The following is a 14,910-nucleotide window of genomic DNA, read 5'->3' on the forward strand; positions in this document are numbered from 1 at the left end:
GAACAACTCCTTCCACAAGAATTGGCGAGCTAAGTCCATCAAAAGGCAGCAAGCATGGATCAGATGGTGGCGATTCTTTCATCCTCATGAGGCCTCTTTCTCTGAAGAAGAGATAAAAGAGCTTGTTTTTAGCTGTTATGTTGAGGGAGCTCTAGGCCCTGATGGCCTGCCTCTTCTTTTTTTATCAGAAATTTTGGGACGTAGTGAAAAGTGATCTGGTAAATATTTTTGCAAATTTCCAAAGAGGTAGATAGGATCTATATAGGTTAATTTTTTCTATGTTGACCTTGATCCCTAAAGAGAATGATGCCAGGAACATGAAAAAATTTAGGTGAGATGCAGTTTTAAGATTTTCTCTAAAATTCTAACTATCAGATTAGGTAAAATTTGTCACAGATTAGTTTCTTACCAGCAGAATGCCTTTATAAATAGGCATGTATATATTAGAAAGTGTGGTGTAGTTGCCCATGAGATAGTGCATAGCATTAATAAAAGTATGAAACTTGGAGCAATTCTAAAATTAGACTATGAAAAAGCTTATGATAGAGTAAGTTAGGAATTCCTTTTTGAGACTAGAGTCTAGGGGTTTTGGTCCTATTTGGAGGATAAATTGGATCAAACAAATAGTGAAGGGTGGTTCCATAGAGTCGATATAAATGGTGAGGAAAGCAGCTTCTTTAAGACTGAAAGGCTTTAGGCAGGGGGATTCCTGTCTCTCCTTCTGTTCAATCTAGTAGGAGATGTGCTAACCAGAATGCTAATTAAAGCTGCAAACAATAATTTGATCAAAGGTTTGTTAAATGATTTTAAACCTGAGGGTATCATTTTCCTTACAATATGCAGATGATATTGTGATTTTCTCTGCTGCTGCTGATTTCTACCTTAGAAATCTGAAATGTGTTTTGGTTTGGTTTGAAAATCTCCATGGTATGAGAATTAACTTCCACAAAAGTGAACTGATACCTATGCATTTAGATGAGGAACAAATTCATGGAATAGCTCATATTTTTGGGTGTCCTTTTGGGGCCCTTCCTTCAAATATTAGGTGTGCCCCTACAGTATGACAAGCTTAGGAGAGAAGATATCCAACTACTAGTAGACAAGATCATAAGAAGGATAGCAGGTTGGAGGGGGAGATTGTTGTCCTATAGTGGTAGATTAGTGTTAATCAAAACCTGCTTAGCAAGCATTCCAGTTTACCTTCTGTCTGTCATTAAGTTCCCTAAAATGGGTTATGAGAGAGGGAGGAATGTAAACTACCAGTACAAAATGGAAAAACAGCATCCAGCAGGTGCACCTCAGTGCCTCACTCATCAGTCATCACACATATATACAACAGTCAAATTTCAAGAACAGATTTATTCAGTAAGAATTACTCCATATGCATTGCTCCTCAGCAGAGGATATCTGGAGCTTGTGTTCTGAGTCACTAAACATTCTGAATTTTGGGTCAACCCTTTCCATGCAACCCAGTGCTGAACACATATGCAGTCATACCTATACAGCTATACTGAAATGTTGATGCACCACAAGAAAATGCATCACGAGTTCTGCCACCGTTTTTTGTTCAGAATACAATCTAAACTAGGCAACTCACTGACACGGTGAGACAGCAACAAGCTGGCCCAACTCATCATCTCCGCCAACACAATAGCAGGATCACATCAACTGACCCCCATCACCTTTACCTCAGCCGGGGCTTCCTCAGTCTCCTGCCTTCCTCTGCTTTGCTTCTCTCTTTTCAGCTTCACTTTGCGCCTTGCGCTTCGGCTGGGAACCTGCACCTCCATTGACATTACCAGTGCTGGCAGTTCGACGGACAGAAATCTTCCCATGCGGTATGCTATTTGCTCTGAAGAACTCAGCCAATTTGTGGACTATTATATCACGCTTAGAGCATGTGATCTTCACCATCTTCAGGTGGGTGCATGTGAATGAACTTCCCCTTAGATTGATGCCCACTCTGCTCTTGTAGGCCTAATGGAAAGCATTTAACTTGTTTTAGGGATTGATCATGCGCTTACAACTATCTGAACAAATATTCATTGGGTATGCGAACTTATACGCACCATGTCTAGGTGAAGAAAAAGGTTCTCTAAGTTTGGTGAGCGCTGAAGTATGGTTGCTAATACACCAAAGTCAGGAGTTATACACCATTCACCAAGGGACAGAGTCTTCAGGTTTTTGAAGTCAGTGCATGATTCCAATTCCCTCCTCAGCACCATCTGCACATTGTACACAAAAGTGCATTGTCAATTGCATTAGAAATAATTCAGTTATCCAATGCATTTGTCCTACCACAACAATCAGATACATGAGTTACAACACTATACAGCGATACTTCAACGTAGGGTCATTAAAAAGGCACAGCTCTGTAATCATCACAGGTACCAAACTATGAGATGGAAGATACTAACCTGTTTAGCATTCAGTTCACACATGAACTAGCAATGAACATTCCATAATGGCATTTCTCCTGATATGAATGATTGGTTAAGTCTATACTTTTGATATGAAAGATTGGTTAAGCTTTTTCTTTTTTTTTTTTACCTCAAGTGAATTCTGCAATGTTAAAGAGATTTTTCCATTATAGTGCTCAACTAACAAATATGCTCACCTGAAGCTATATCTTGAAAAAAAAAATTGACTGGCCAAAGCCAAAAATATAATGTCCACACATAATAATAGAAAAGATAACTCTATCGTATTTACATTTAACGATATCAAACTGTAAGTTAGGTCCAAAGTTCAGTAACAACAGTAGTGATTGAAAAGTTTTTGGACTTTGAACACTTGCGCCATTAGACTATGTTAAGTAGGATAAGAAACATAGTAGTAATTGAATAGGATGGTTGTCATACAAAGAAGAGTAGAAGGCATTAGAAAATACAAGAAAACTTGTTCGAGTAGCTAACTGTATTCACTTGAACTACACATATCTAATTGGCCACTGAATTATTAGTAAGGAGCTTCTGAATTATTAGTAACTGAAAGGATTCTGATTGAGTGGAGAACAATGCAATATCTTAGACCTGCAAAATTACCATTCTTCCATACTTCTAAACTAAGCCACATTGATTTAAGAATTTAATCACCGATCTAAACAACCAAAATTTCTTGTACATATCTAATTATTAAATTTGCTCATTCCCATGCATAACCATAACTGTTGACAAGTATTGAAAAAAATATTATCCACTGTGCAGCAAAGCATATAAAAAAGATGATTAAACTGTACCTCTCCTGAATGAGCTAATAGGTCCATTGTTCTCACATTTGATAGGCTCCTAAGCATACCATTGCCACCTAAATTAATACAGCCCTCGCCCCCAAACTTTCCTCCACAATCATTGCTGGGGTCATCCTCACTCTGATTATGGCCTTGGTTGACATACCAGGATGGTTGATCTTTATACTCCTCTGCAATCTCACCATAGCCTACAGTACAGTCATCGTCCTCTTCATCACCAGGTTCAGAACAACCAGGATCATAGTAGTCATCAGTATCACGTTCAGGATCAGATTTATTGTCGTTGTTATCATCAGAGTCTTCAGCGCCAGAATGCGCAAAAATGTTATCATCATGATCAGATTCATCATCGATGTTATCATCAGATTCACCATCGCTGTTATCATCAGATTCCGCAGCGCCAGCATAAAAAAAGTCACCATCATGATCAGATTCATCTTGGTCATGCTCATCCTGTGGCCATTGACGATCAGGAGGCAAGCAAGAGTCATCAAGTACAATACTTGCTGTGACTAGGAATTCCATGTTCCGGATCCAAGGAACATATTGAAAAGGTTTGATGCAGCGCAGCGAGACAAGGTTTGGAGCATGAACCCCAGATTCAATAGCGAATTTGCAGCTGTTCAGAGTCAAACACCTCAGCGAGGTGGATCGAATCTCCCTGCCGTCCACCAAACAATCTTTGAGCTCTAGTTCTTCCAAAAAAGTGCACCTAGACCAGAGCCGCGTGAGGGTGGTGTCATCCAGCTGGACACGCGAGATCTTCAAGATCTTGAGGTTGCAAGAAACGAGGCCGGGGCAGTCAGGGTACTTACGTGGTGCCCGTTGCTTGATATTGTCTGCTCCTAGTGGTCCCAAGTTCTCGATCCAGGGAACATATCCAAAAGTTCTGCTGCACCAGAGCGAGACAAGGTTCGGAGCGTAAACTAAGAGGCCTCTGGGGATTTCGCACCTGATCATGGTCAAACGCTTCAGCAAGGTTGACTGAATCTTCTTGGCCGGTATGCGACAATCCGTAAGCTCTAGCTCCTCCAAACAAGAGCACCTAGAACAGAGCTGCGTGAGAGTGGTGTCATCCAGCTTGAGATGGATAAGCTTCAAGGTCTTGAGGCGGATCTTGGTGTAGTCGTCGCAGGCAATGAAGCTCATGTACTCTGGCAAAGGGTACACGGCGTGATGCTTCCCGGAGAGCTCGATTTCCTTCGCGCCGTGCCTGAAGGCGTGGGCAATCCAGGTGTTCGCGTCGCCGTCGTGGGCCTCGTGGCTCCAGCAGAGGCGGAGCGCGTCCAGCGGCTGGAGCGAGCGCCGGCGGAGCAGCAGGTTCTTGACGAACGAGGCGAACGCCTCTGTCCGGGGCTCGCCCAAGCCCAGGGCCATGGGGCTGCGGCAGCAGCACGGCTGTCGGATGTCGAGGCGCGACGCATAGGCCCACAGGCCGCCCCACCTCTTCGAGAGCGCGCACGTTCGCACCGCCTCCCACGCCTTGAGGTGCGACAGGATCCGGATGAGGGTGCGGTCCGAAAGGCCGCTGAGGCGGTCGCTGCAGCCGCCCCCGCCGCTGGACGCACCCTGCGCTTCTGCGTCTTTCGGGGGCATTTCGTCGAACGGTTTACCTGCGAGAACACGGCGACCGGCATGAGCACCTCGGGATCAACAAAAAAAAAACTCCGCAGCGGGCGCGAGAAACCAAGAACCGCAAGCGGCTGGTGGCATTCCGTCGAAACAGATTCACATCCAAGAACAAGAAGAAGGGGCCGCAAGAGAATTTCGCACGGATCAGCAATGGAGCGGAGGAAAGAGGAACTAACCGATATGTTGAGGGGGCTCGCCGGATCGACGAGCGAGTTCTTGGCTCCTTGCTGCCTCTTCGCCAGAAGCAGAGCAGCCGCTTTGGATTTGCGTCTCGTTTTCGTTGGAGGAGGGAACCAAGGAGGAAGTTGACGCCCAAATGGGAGAGGCGGTGGCCACCTTGGGCCGGAAAGTGGTAAGGGCCTTATATAACTGATTTTACGGGTAAACTGTTAAAAATACGATTGCAATGTCAATTTTACTCCCTGAATTCCCCTTTCGTGGAAATGATCTAATCGACCTACAAGTATCCTTCTGGCTAGTTCTTGAAGAACATGTGAAGCCAATGGTGAAACATTGGGTAGGGAAGGTGTCGCCAAAAGTGTCCTCAATGTTACCTGCCACGGATTTAGGTGGTACTCCTTGGGTTTAGAGGGTTAACTTATAGCGTCTTATTTTAGAAAAATATTATATTTTAAAAGTATTTTTTTAAAAAATCTACACGTATAATTTTTATGTTTTTAAATTAAATATTTTTAAAAATTATCGATGGAAATTTTGACGGATTCTCGGTTAAAACGATAAGTATTTACTATAAAAATGTGGATTAACAACATAGAACTAAAGATGGAATGTTACATATGCCCGATGTAGATTTGGAGGGGAGCAGCCAATAGGCACCTAAGAGATGGAGGAAGGTGGGCCCGTGACAAATCTGAAGGGAATCAACTGTCACACAGCAGGATTCGTATCCTCTGACTTTGCTTCGGCAAAGTTAGAGGTGTCGCTACGAATTACTGTAGCACCTCTGACTTTGCCAAAAGATACGGATCCCACGCAGCAACACAATGTCGTCCATAGAGCTTCTATCGGAAAAGGCCCTTCTACGACGGACTATCGGTCAGAAAAAAATTTACACGTAGAAAAAGATCCCGGTCTAAGTCTTGTCAGAAAAGGTTTTACCAACCAACATATTTTTGCCGACCGATAATATGAAAATATTCCTATCACCCAATTGATTTTTGGTCCACAGATAATTTGTTGCCAACAAAAAAAAGTAGAAAAAAAATCTAATTACTCCCCTAAATTATTCCTAGTGTCCGGATAACCATTCAAACTTTAAAACAGTTTATTTAATCTTCAAACTTTAAATATCATATCACATAACCTATTAGAATGATTTTTTTTAGGTGGTTTTGCTGATATGACGATGATTTCACTGATATAGCAGCCTACGATATCATTTTCGTTGACTTAGCAATATACACGTGGCAAACAGGCTCACATGTCATATTTTTCTTGGGCACCCTCTCCTGCCAGCCTCTCTCTCCCTCTGGTCGGCCTCTCTATCTGCCTTTCTCTCCCTCCTACTGGCCTCTCTCTCCCTCTCATAGTCCTTTCTCTCAGACCGGACGACTCATAACATATGCGATGAGCTCTGCCGGTACCCAAGCTAACTCGGTTTCAAAATATGAGAGAGATGACGTGATAGCCACATAGCAAAAATAGGTGATGTGATAACCACGTCATCAAAACCGTTGTTATAAACTACTTTAAGAGGTTATGTGATCTGATATTTAAAGTTTAGATGTTAAATAAATGGTTTTAAAGTTTAGAGGTTATCTAAATATTAAAAATAGTTTATGGAGTAATTTGAACTTTCTCAAAAAAAAATAATGACGCGACATGTTTATCAAGTACTCATTAATCAGTAGTGCTTAACCTGAATATGGTAGCAGGTTGCTTCCTCGAGCTCCGAGACAGACGGCTCGGTGTCGCCATCGATCGAGGTGTTCCCTCCTCACGCCGGAGTTCAACCCCAAACCCGTCTGCGTCGTCATCGACGTCAACGGCCTCGTCGCTCAAATCCTCATCATCGACTAGCATCAGCAAGGCGGTCGCCGCGATTTGATCATGTGTGTGTGTCCCTGGTGATCTTTTTATGCACGCAAGCTCGTCTATGCATGATTGTTCGATCGGTCTGCGCCACTTGCATTGCTGCATGGTTTGAATAAATATTGCCATGTCCTCTGCTCAACGAGTCTCACCGGATGTTGGTGGGCTCTGCCTGCCCTCAGGTACTTGGGACGAGACGCCAACAGAATCAGAGGGATATAAAATAGTAACTTTTCTAGTGAACTGACAATATAAGATGACCTCGTGGCCTAATGGATAAGGCGCTCGCCAACGGGGCGGGAGATTGTGCGTTCATTGTGGTAGTGTCTATTTTTTTCTTCCTTTTCCCCTTTTATTATATAGTCCCGGCAGTTAGGGTTGTCCATATCCTCACCATCCAGCACTGTATCAAAAATACAAGCTAAGTGTTAGAAGAAAAGAAATACATATATTAATACGACTCATTGTACATATAATGGCCAGTACAAAATAAAGAGATCGGTCCTCTCTCTCCTCTCATTTCTCCCACCGGCTCTCTCCTCCCTCTCACCTCCTTTGACTATCTTGTTCTCCTCTCCATAGTGCTGAGCTTGCCGCTGGCGAGCCGGTAAAGAACCATGCAAGAGGAGGCGGCACAGATCCATGGTGGCCACGGCTGTCCACAGCAAGGCCAGTACAAGGAGATTGTCGTGGGCCATCCATGGTGAGGCCAGTACAGGGACCTCGTCGTCGGTCAGATCTGCACCGCCTCCTCTCCGTCAGCCATCGCCAGAGTACCTGACGGCCAGATCCACCCCTCGCCTTGTCGGATCCGTGCATGGACGGATTGGCTCCTCATCGGTTGCCATGAGGGAAGGCTCCAACGAATTCATGCAAGACAGCGTACCAGTCAACCAGATCCACCCCTCCCTCTGTTGAATCCGTATGGGATGAGGTGGATGGGGACTGGATCCAGCGAGGTGAGGGACATCGCCAACTTATCCCTTTCTCCCTTCCCACTGCAGCGCTCCAAGCTTCCTGCTCCCATGGCATCCCCGCACCACACGTGACCTCTCTCTCCCCCTCCTCTCCTTGCCCGGCCTTGTCTCCTCTAGAATCCGAGGTGATCTTTTTGGGAGTTTCCTTGCCGGGCATGTGGTTCTTGTTGGAAAATAAGGCAAATTTAGATTTAATTTAATCCATAAATAATTCATGGGTAAACTGATATGATCATATCATCAAAACATAATCTAAACATGTATACGAAAGCACAATATATGACTAGATCTACTATACTCAAAATTAGAAATAACAGGAAATAAAGTACGAGTAATATGGTTTTTACGTACTGGTCCTGCGTTGTGAAGGTTGCTGAAGATGCTGGTTGCACTGTGTTGACGACACGATTGATCCTGCTGGTGATGCGACAAATTTATTGATGATGACGGTGGGCAACGCCTAAGCGACTAGGAAGACGACCCGTGGCGAAGAACTTGAGCAGTTGCACGGAGCGCTTCCAAAAAACCTTATTCACCTTCTCCTGATATAAGATCTCAAGAGCGAGGGTTTCGGAGACCTGCTCTCCCATTCGTCGGTGCACGCCGACGCTAGGATGGAATAGACTACAGCGGTAGCACAACTAAGAGAGAAAAAGGCAAAACTCTAACTCTTATATAGACTCACGTAATAAGAGCATTCCCAATTTTAGAGTTACTCTCAATTAACAATCTATGTTGTATGCGTACCTAATGAGGTGGGGTCCTTACATATATATAGGGAGAAAAACCCACTACCTCTACCGCCATTAGCAATATGATACAAATAGAGGGTGGGCCTCGAAATGGACCACCTCTTCACAATATGGGCCTTTAAGATTTATTAGGAATTATTACATGGACTAGTCCCAATAATTCTAACAATCTCCCACCAGATCTCAAAGTCCTATAGAGAATTGCCAGTTTCTCACTATTGTTTGATATACCGGTGTTTCAGTGGAGACTGTTAAGTTGAACATCCAACTAGAACATCAAGCTACACTCATTCACATCTTGAACAATGGACTATACCTTAAATTGCAAGTTTTGTGTAAACAAGTTTTACTTAAAGTGATAACTGATACTTGGCTACCAGTAGGCTACCCTGCGGGTGGAGCATATAAGTCCTACTCTATGGTCTCTTCATGAATTTACTAGAGATCACCCAAATCTCATAGACTGTGACCAACAGTCAGACTCATATAGGTGTGTTCTTTTAAGAATACCTTGTAGGTCAGCATCTTAGCTACTTAAAGTCAACAAAACACATTAAGGCAATAACTAACCTGCCTTACAGATTTCTGAGAGTATTGCATCTTCACTCGAATGGATCAAACAACAAAGGTACTCTCCTCTAGTTAGATCAATAGCTTGTTCTTCCTAGGTCCTAATTCACGGCATCTCCGATCACATAGGTTGGGTTACCACTATGGTATAACTCACATGGGTCTTATACACATTTCATTTGATGCATTATCTATCACACTCCGTGGTAGTCCCTTTGTAAAGGGATCTGCCAGGTTCTTATCTATTTGGATAATCCAAGGTTATCACTCCGGAATCCCTCAATTTTTTGACCGACTTCAATCATCTCTTTACATGCCTTGAGGATTTGTTATTATCCTTATAACTGTTTACTTTGATAATAACTGTCTGATTATCACAGTTCATAAGGATAGCCGATACTGGTTTCTCAACCAAAGGTAAGTCTATCAACAACTTATGCAACCATTCTACCTCAACAGTGGTTGTGTCTAATACAGTGAGTTCTGCTTCCATAGTTGACATCATCAAGATGGTCTATTTGCAAGACCTCTATGACACAGCAGCACCACCTAGAGTGAATACATATCCACTTATAGCGTAAATCTCATCAGCATCAGATACCTAGTTTGAATCACTATAACCCTCAAGTACCGATAGGTACCCAGAATAGTGAAGATCATAACTCATAGTACCAAGTAAATAGCGCATGACTCACTCAAGCGCACACCAATGTTCATCACCCGGGTTAGAAGTAAAATGACTCAATTTGCTCACAGCAAATGACATGTCAGGCCTTATAGCACTAGCTAGGTACATGAGTGATCCAATAATCTAAGAGTATCTCAGTTGGTTCCTGCCACTTTTCTTATTTTTTTGAAGTATCATACTGGGATCATAAGGTGTTGGAGAAGGCTTGCTATCCTGGAAGCCAAAGTGGCTCAAAACCTTCTCAATATAATGAGCTTGTGTAAGAGTAATCTCATTCTCTTCTTTGATTAACTTCATGTTTAAAATTATATCAGCCTCACCCAGATCTTTCATATCAAAGGTTTAAGATAAGAAAGATTTGACCTCATTAACCATATCAATGTTTGTCCCAAATATTAGTATGTCATCAACATACAAGCACAATATAACCCCTCACCCCCACCATGATGATAGTACACATATTTATCTGCCTCATTGATCAAAAAGCCTGCAGATGTTAAAGTTCTGTAGAACTTCTCATGCCATTGTTTAGGAGCTTGTTTAAGGCCATGCAAGGACTTTAACAACTTACACATCATGCCTTCTTCACCTTTTACTACAAACCCATCAGATTGTTCCATATAAATTTACTCGTCCAACTCTCTATTAAGTAAAGCTGTCTCAACATCCATCTGATGAACGATGAGACCATATGAGGCAGCCAAGGAAAGTAGCACTCAGATAGTAGTCAATCTCACAACAGGTGAATAAATGTCAAATAAGTCTTCACCTTCCTTTTGGGTATAACTCTTGGCCACAAGCCAAGCCTTGTACTTTTCAATAGTACCATCGGTCCTAAACTTCTACTTGAACACTCACTTGCAACCCACATGTTTGCAACCATATGGTCGTTCTGTGATCTCTCAAGTCCCATTTACGAGGATGGAATCCATTTCACTTCGAATAACCTCCTTTCAGTAGTCTACATCTAAAGATACAAACGCTTCTGAAATAGACTTAGGAGTGTCATCCACAAGATTTACAGTGAAAACATCACTAAAAGACTTTGCAGTCCTTTGTCTCTTACTCCTCCTAGGAGCATCACTGTCATCCTCCTCGGGATCTTGCTTATGTGTTTGTTCAATAAACTCAATAGGTGGAGTAGGTTCAGAAATTATCTTAGAAGATAGTCTAGATATGCTATGTAAATCTTTCATAGGAAATATGTGCTCAAAAAACATTGTATCACGAGACTCCATCATTGTATTGATATGCACGCCAGGTACCCCAGATTTAACTACTAAAAACCTTTAAGCAATGCTCCTATAAGCATATCTCAAAAAGACACAATCCACTGTTTTAGGTCCAAGCTTGTGCTTTTTAGTTATTGGTACATTGACTTTCAACAAGCATCCTCAAGTGCGCAAATAAGAAAGTGATGGTTTCCTCCCTTCTCATTCTTCAAATAGGGTTTTCTCCTTATCCTTGAGAGGAACTCTATTCAGGATATGACATGAAGTCAATAGGGCATCCCCCACCATGCCTTAGATAATCCCACAATGTCTAATATGGCATTAACCAAGTCAGTCAATGTGCGGTTCTTCCTTTTGGCAACCTCATTTAACAGGGGTGAATAGGGAGGCGTCCTCTTATGAATAATCTTATATTTCTCATAGAATAAATCAAAATCACTAGAGAAATACTCTCTACCACGATCCGATCTAATTCTTTTTATCTTTCTCTCTAGTTGATTCTCAACTTCTGCCTTATAAATTTTAAAGTGATCTAGAGCCCCATCTTTCGTTTTCAACAAATAAACATAGCAATATCTAGTCAAAGCATCAATCAAAGTTATAAAATATCTTTTTTCACCCTTCAACAACACGTCTTTTATTTCAAATAGATCTAAATAAATGAGTTCTAGAGGTGCCAAATTTCTCTCCTCGGCTGCCTTGTGGGGCTTACGAGGTTGTTTTGATTGCACACAACTATGACACTTACAACCTTTGACCATGGAAAAATTTGGAATTAAACTCATGCTGGAAAGTCGAGTCATAGAACCAAAATTCAAATGACATAACCGCGAATACAAAACACTAGCATCATCGTTAACATTGCCACAAATATGGTTCACAGACTTATTGCTGAAATTAGAAAGGAAAAAACGAAACAGGTCTCCGCACTCATAGCCTTTACCAATAAATTGTCCATGCTTGGACACTACTACTTTATTAGACTCTAATGCCACCTTAAACCTGTCTCTACAAAGAAGAGAGCTACTAACTAGATTCTTATTCATTATAGGGACATGCTGCACGTTCCTCAGCTGCATGATCTTTCCCTAAGTAAACTTCACATCTACTGTGCCAACACCATGAACTGAAGCATGTGACCCATTCCCTATTAGGACAGAAGAATTATAGATGACCTAATAAAAAGAGAACATTGAGATATCAACACACACATGAATATTGGCCTATGTATCAATCCACCAATTAGTAGATTGAAATACTGAAAACATTAAAGGTAAATTTTTATACCCCGTAGCTCCATTTCAGCTTCTCCAATGACCACCACATTAGCAGTCTTTAAGTTCTATTTTTGTGGAGCCTTTCTTCCTTTGCGGTCTAGACAATCTTTAGCGAAACATCCAATCTCACCGCACTCAAAGCAAGACAATTTTACTGTATTTATCTTCTTCTTCTTGAATGTGGTAGTTTTGTTTGGCTCATTATATTTCCCTTTGTTGTTATTGTGGAAGGGTTTTTACACCATATTGGCGCTAGTCTGTCTCTCGCCTCCTTTTAGATTCACATCTTTAGCCCGAGCTTTCTTCTCAACATCAAGAGTCGCGATCAAACTCTCAAAAGTAATCTCTTGTCTCTTGTGCTTTAGAACAATGGAAAAGTTTCTCCACGAAGGAGATAATTTGGCAACGATGTCTCTAGCCACAAACTTGTCGTGTACATTGATCTTGAGGAGATCGAATTTCTTCACGATGCACTGAACCTCATGAGCCTGCTCGATAATCTTGTAGTTATGATACTGCTCCATGATATACAGTTCACTTCCTATATCTGATGCACCAAATTTAACATTCAGTGTATTCCACAGCTCATTCACGCTTTGTATGTGCATGTACATATCACAAAGACGGTTACTAAGAACGTTAAGAATGCATCCTACAAATAGTATATTGGCATCTATGAATGACTTTTTCTGCTCAGTAGTAAGGATTCCTTTCGGCTTACCATTAGCCACCCAGTAGATATTCATGGCTATCAGTCATATAGTGATCTTGACTTACAATCTCTTAAAGTGCACATCAGAAAACTTGTTTGGCTTTAGTGCATCAACAAATCCAGCTATTAATAAACCTAAGTGCCAACAATAAGGTTTTTGAATTGTTGGAAAAATAAGGCACAATTAGGTTTAATTTAATTCATAAATAATTCATGAGTAAACTGATATGATCATATCATCAGATCATAATCTAGACATATGTATGAAAACATAACATATGACTAGATCTGCTATACTCAAAATTAGGAATCACAAGAAATAAAATACGAGTAATATAGTTTTTATGTACTGGTCCTGTATTGTGAGGGTTGCCGAAGATGCTGGTTGCACTGTGTTGACAGCACGATTAATCTTGCTGCTGACGCGTCGAATTTGTTGACGATGATAGCGGGTAGCGCTAAGCGAATAGAAAGACGAGTCGTGGTGAAGAACTTGAGCAGTCGTACGGAGCGCTTTCCAAAAACCTTATTTACCATCTCTCGATGCAAGATCTCAAGAGCAAGGGTTTCAGAGATCTGCTCTCTCATTCGCCGATGCACGCTGACGTCGGGATAGAATAGACTATATCGACAGCACAACTGAAAGAGAAAAAGACAAAACCTTAACTCTTATATAGACTCACGTAATTAGAGGGTTTCTAATTTTAAAGGTACTCTCAATTAACAGTCTATGCTGTATACGTACCTAATAAGGTGAAAGTCCTTACATATATATAAGGAAAATACCCTCTATCTCTACTTGTATTAACAATATGATACTAATAGAGATTGTGTCTCAATATAGATCACCTCTTCGTAATATAGACTTTAAGATTTATTAGAAATTATTATATTGGTCAGCTCCAATGATTTTAACAGTTCTTGCACTGCTCCGCTGCCGCGCCGACGATGCGTTGCGTCGCGTGTGAACATGGGACGCGTTCCTCGTGTTGTCCATTTCACTTCCTTTTTTTCTTTCTGTTCTTGGCTTGCCCTGTTTCCGATTAGATCTGCTTTTCTTACCTTGTGTATCTTAATCCCTGCAGATTTCCTCTAGGGAGGCGATAAATAAGACCAAGTAAAAGGAGAAGTCCTGTTCTTGAGGCGATTGCGGCCAGGAAAGCCAGCGGCGTGCTCGCTGCGTCCTCGGCGATGAAGTACGTCTCCAGGCCGTACTTCGTCCACTCCTCGACCGCTTCGGCACCCTCGGGTACGCATCCGCTTCGTTCCTGCGCGATTCTAGTTCGTCTTGCTCTGAATCGGTTCTTGACGGGCTGGGCGTGGCTGCAGGGTTGTCGTCGACAATGAGACGCGCGAGGACTGCACGCTCGTGAAGGTTTGTTCTCAGAACAGGGTACAACATGGACAGAATCGGGTCAAGATGGGTTCTTTCCTTCTTCTTTTTTATTGATTCTTCGTGTTTCTGTGGCTTGGTTCCTGGTCTAGGTTGACAGCGTGAACCGGGATGGCAGATGGTGCAGCTGCTCACCGATCTCGACCTCGTCATCTCCAAGTCCTACATCTCTTCCGACGGCGGCTGGCTCATGGATGGCAAGAACTGGGTTTGACTGGGCATGCTGACTAAGCATGTTTGGCCGATGTGGCATGACACTTTAGCGGATTTACTGACGTGGCAGGGAGAGGTGGCATAATGATGTGGCTTCAGTGCTAACTGGACTTATGTTAGACACGTGGCAAACTTGTATTGGCTACTGAAAGGGTACAAAGA

At 42.2% G+C, this 14,910-nt stretch overlaps 1 protein-coding gene and 1 long non-coding RNA gene across 3 annotated transcripts; one reads left to right on the forward strand and one right to left on the reverse strand.

Annotated features, from left to right (window-relative positions):
• Positions 1-1,350: 1,350 nt before the first annotated feature.
• Positions 1,351-5,187, reverse strand: LOC133896450 (putative F-box/FBD/LRR-repeat protein At5g62970). Of its 2 annotated transcripts, none has more exons than XM_062337058.1 (4): positions 5,059-5,187; positions 3,239-4,863; positions 2,070-2,225; positions 1,351-1,977 (listed from the first exon to the last, which is right to left on the reverse strand). In XM_062337058.1, the coding sequence occupies exons 2-4, from the start codon at positions 4,844-4,846 to the stop codon at positions 1,705-1,707; spliced, it is 2,037 nt and encodes a 678-aa protein (XP_062193042.1). In that variant the 5' UTR covers positions 4,847-4,863; positions 5,059-5,187; the 3' UTR covers positions 1,351-1,704. The 2 variants fall into 2 exon arrangements, with proteins under 2 accessions (XP_062193042.1, XP_062193043.1); XM_062337059.1 differs by lacking the exon at positions 1,351-1,977 and adding an exon at positions 2,418-2,476 and having other exon boundaries at positions 2,091-2,225.
• A 2,247-nt stretch (positions 5,188-7,434) lies between these two features.
• Positions 7,435-14,864, forward strand: LOC133896418 (uncharacterized). The gene is made up of 4 exons (XR_009905751.1): positions 7,435-7,893; positions 14,228-14,391; positions 14,472-14,517; positions 14,628-14,864. It is a non-coding gene; the product is annotated as an uncharacterized LOC133896418 (long non-coding RNA).
• The last annotated feature ends 46 nt before the right edge of the window (positions 14,865-14,910 follow it).

The sequence above is a fragment of the Phragmites australis genome, chromosome 16 (assembly GCF_958298935.1).
Source record: "Phragmites australis chromosome 16, lpPhrAust1.1, whole genome shotgun sequence".
Taxonomy (NCBI): Eukaryota; Viridiplantae; Streptophyta; class Magnoliopsida; order Poales; family Poaceae; genus Phragmites; species Phragmites australis.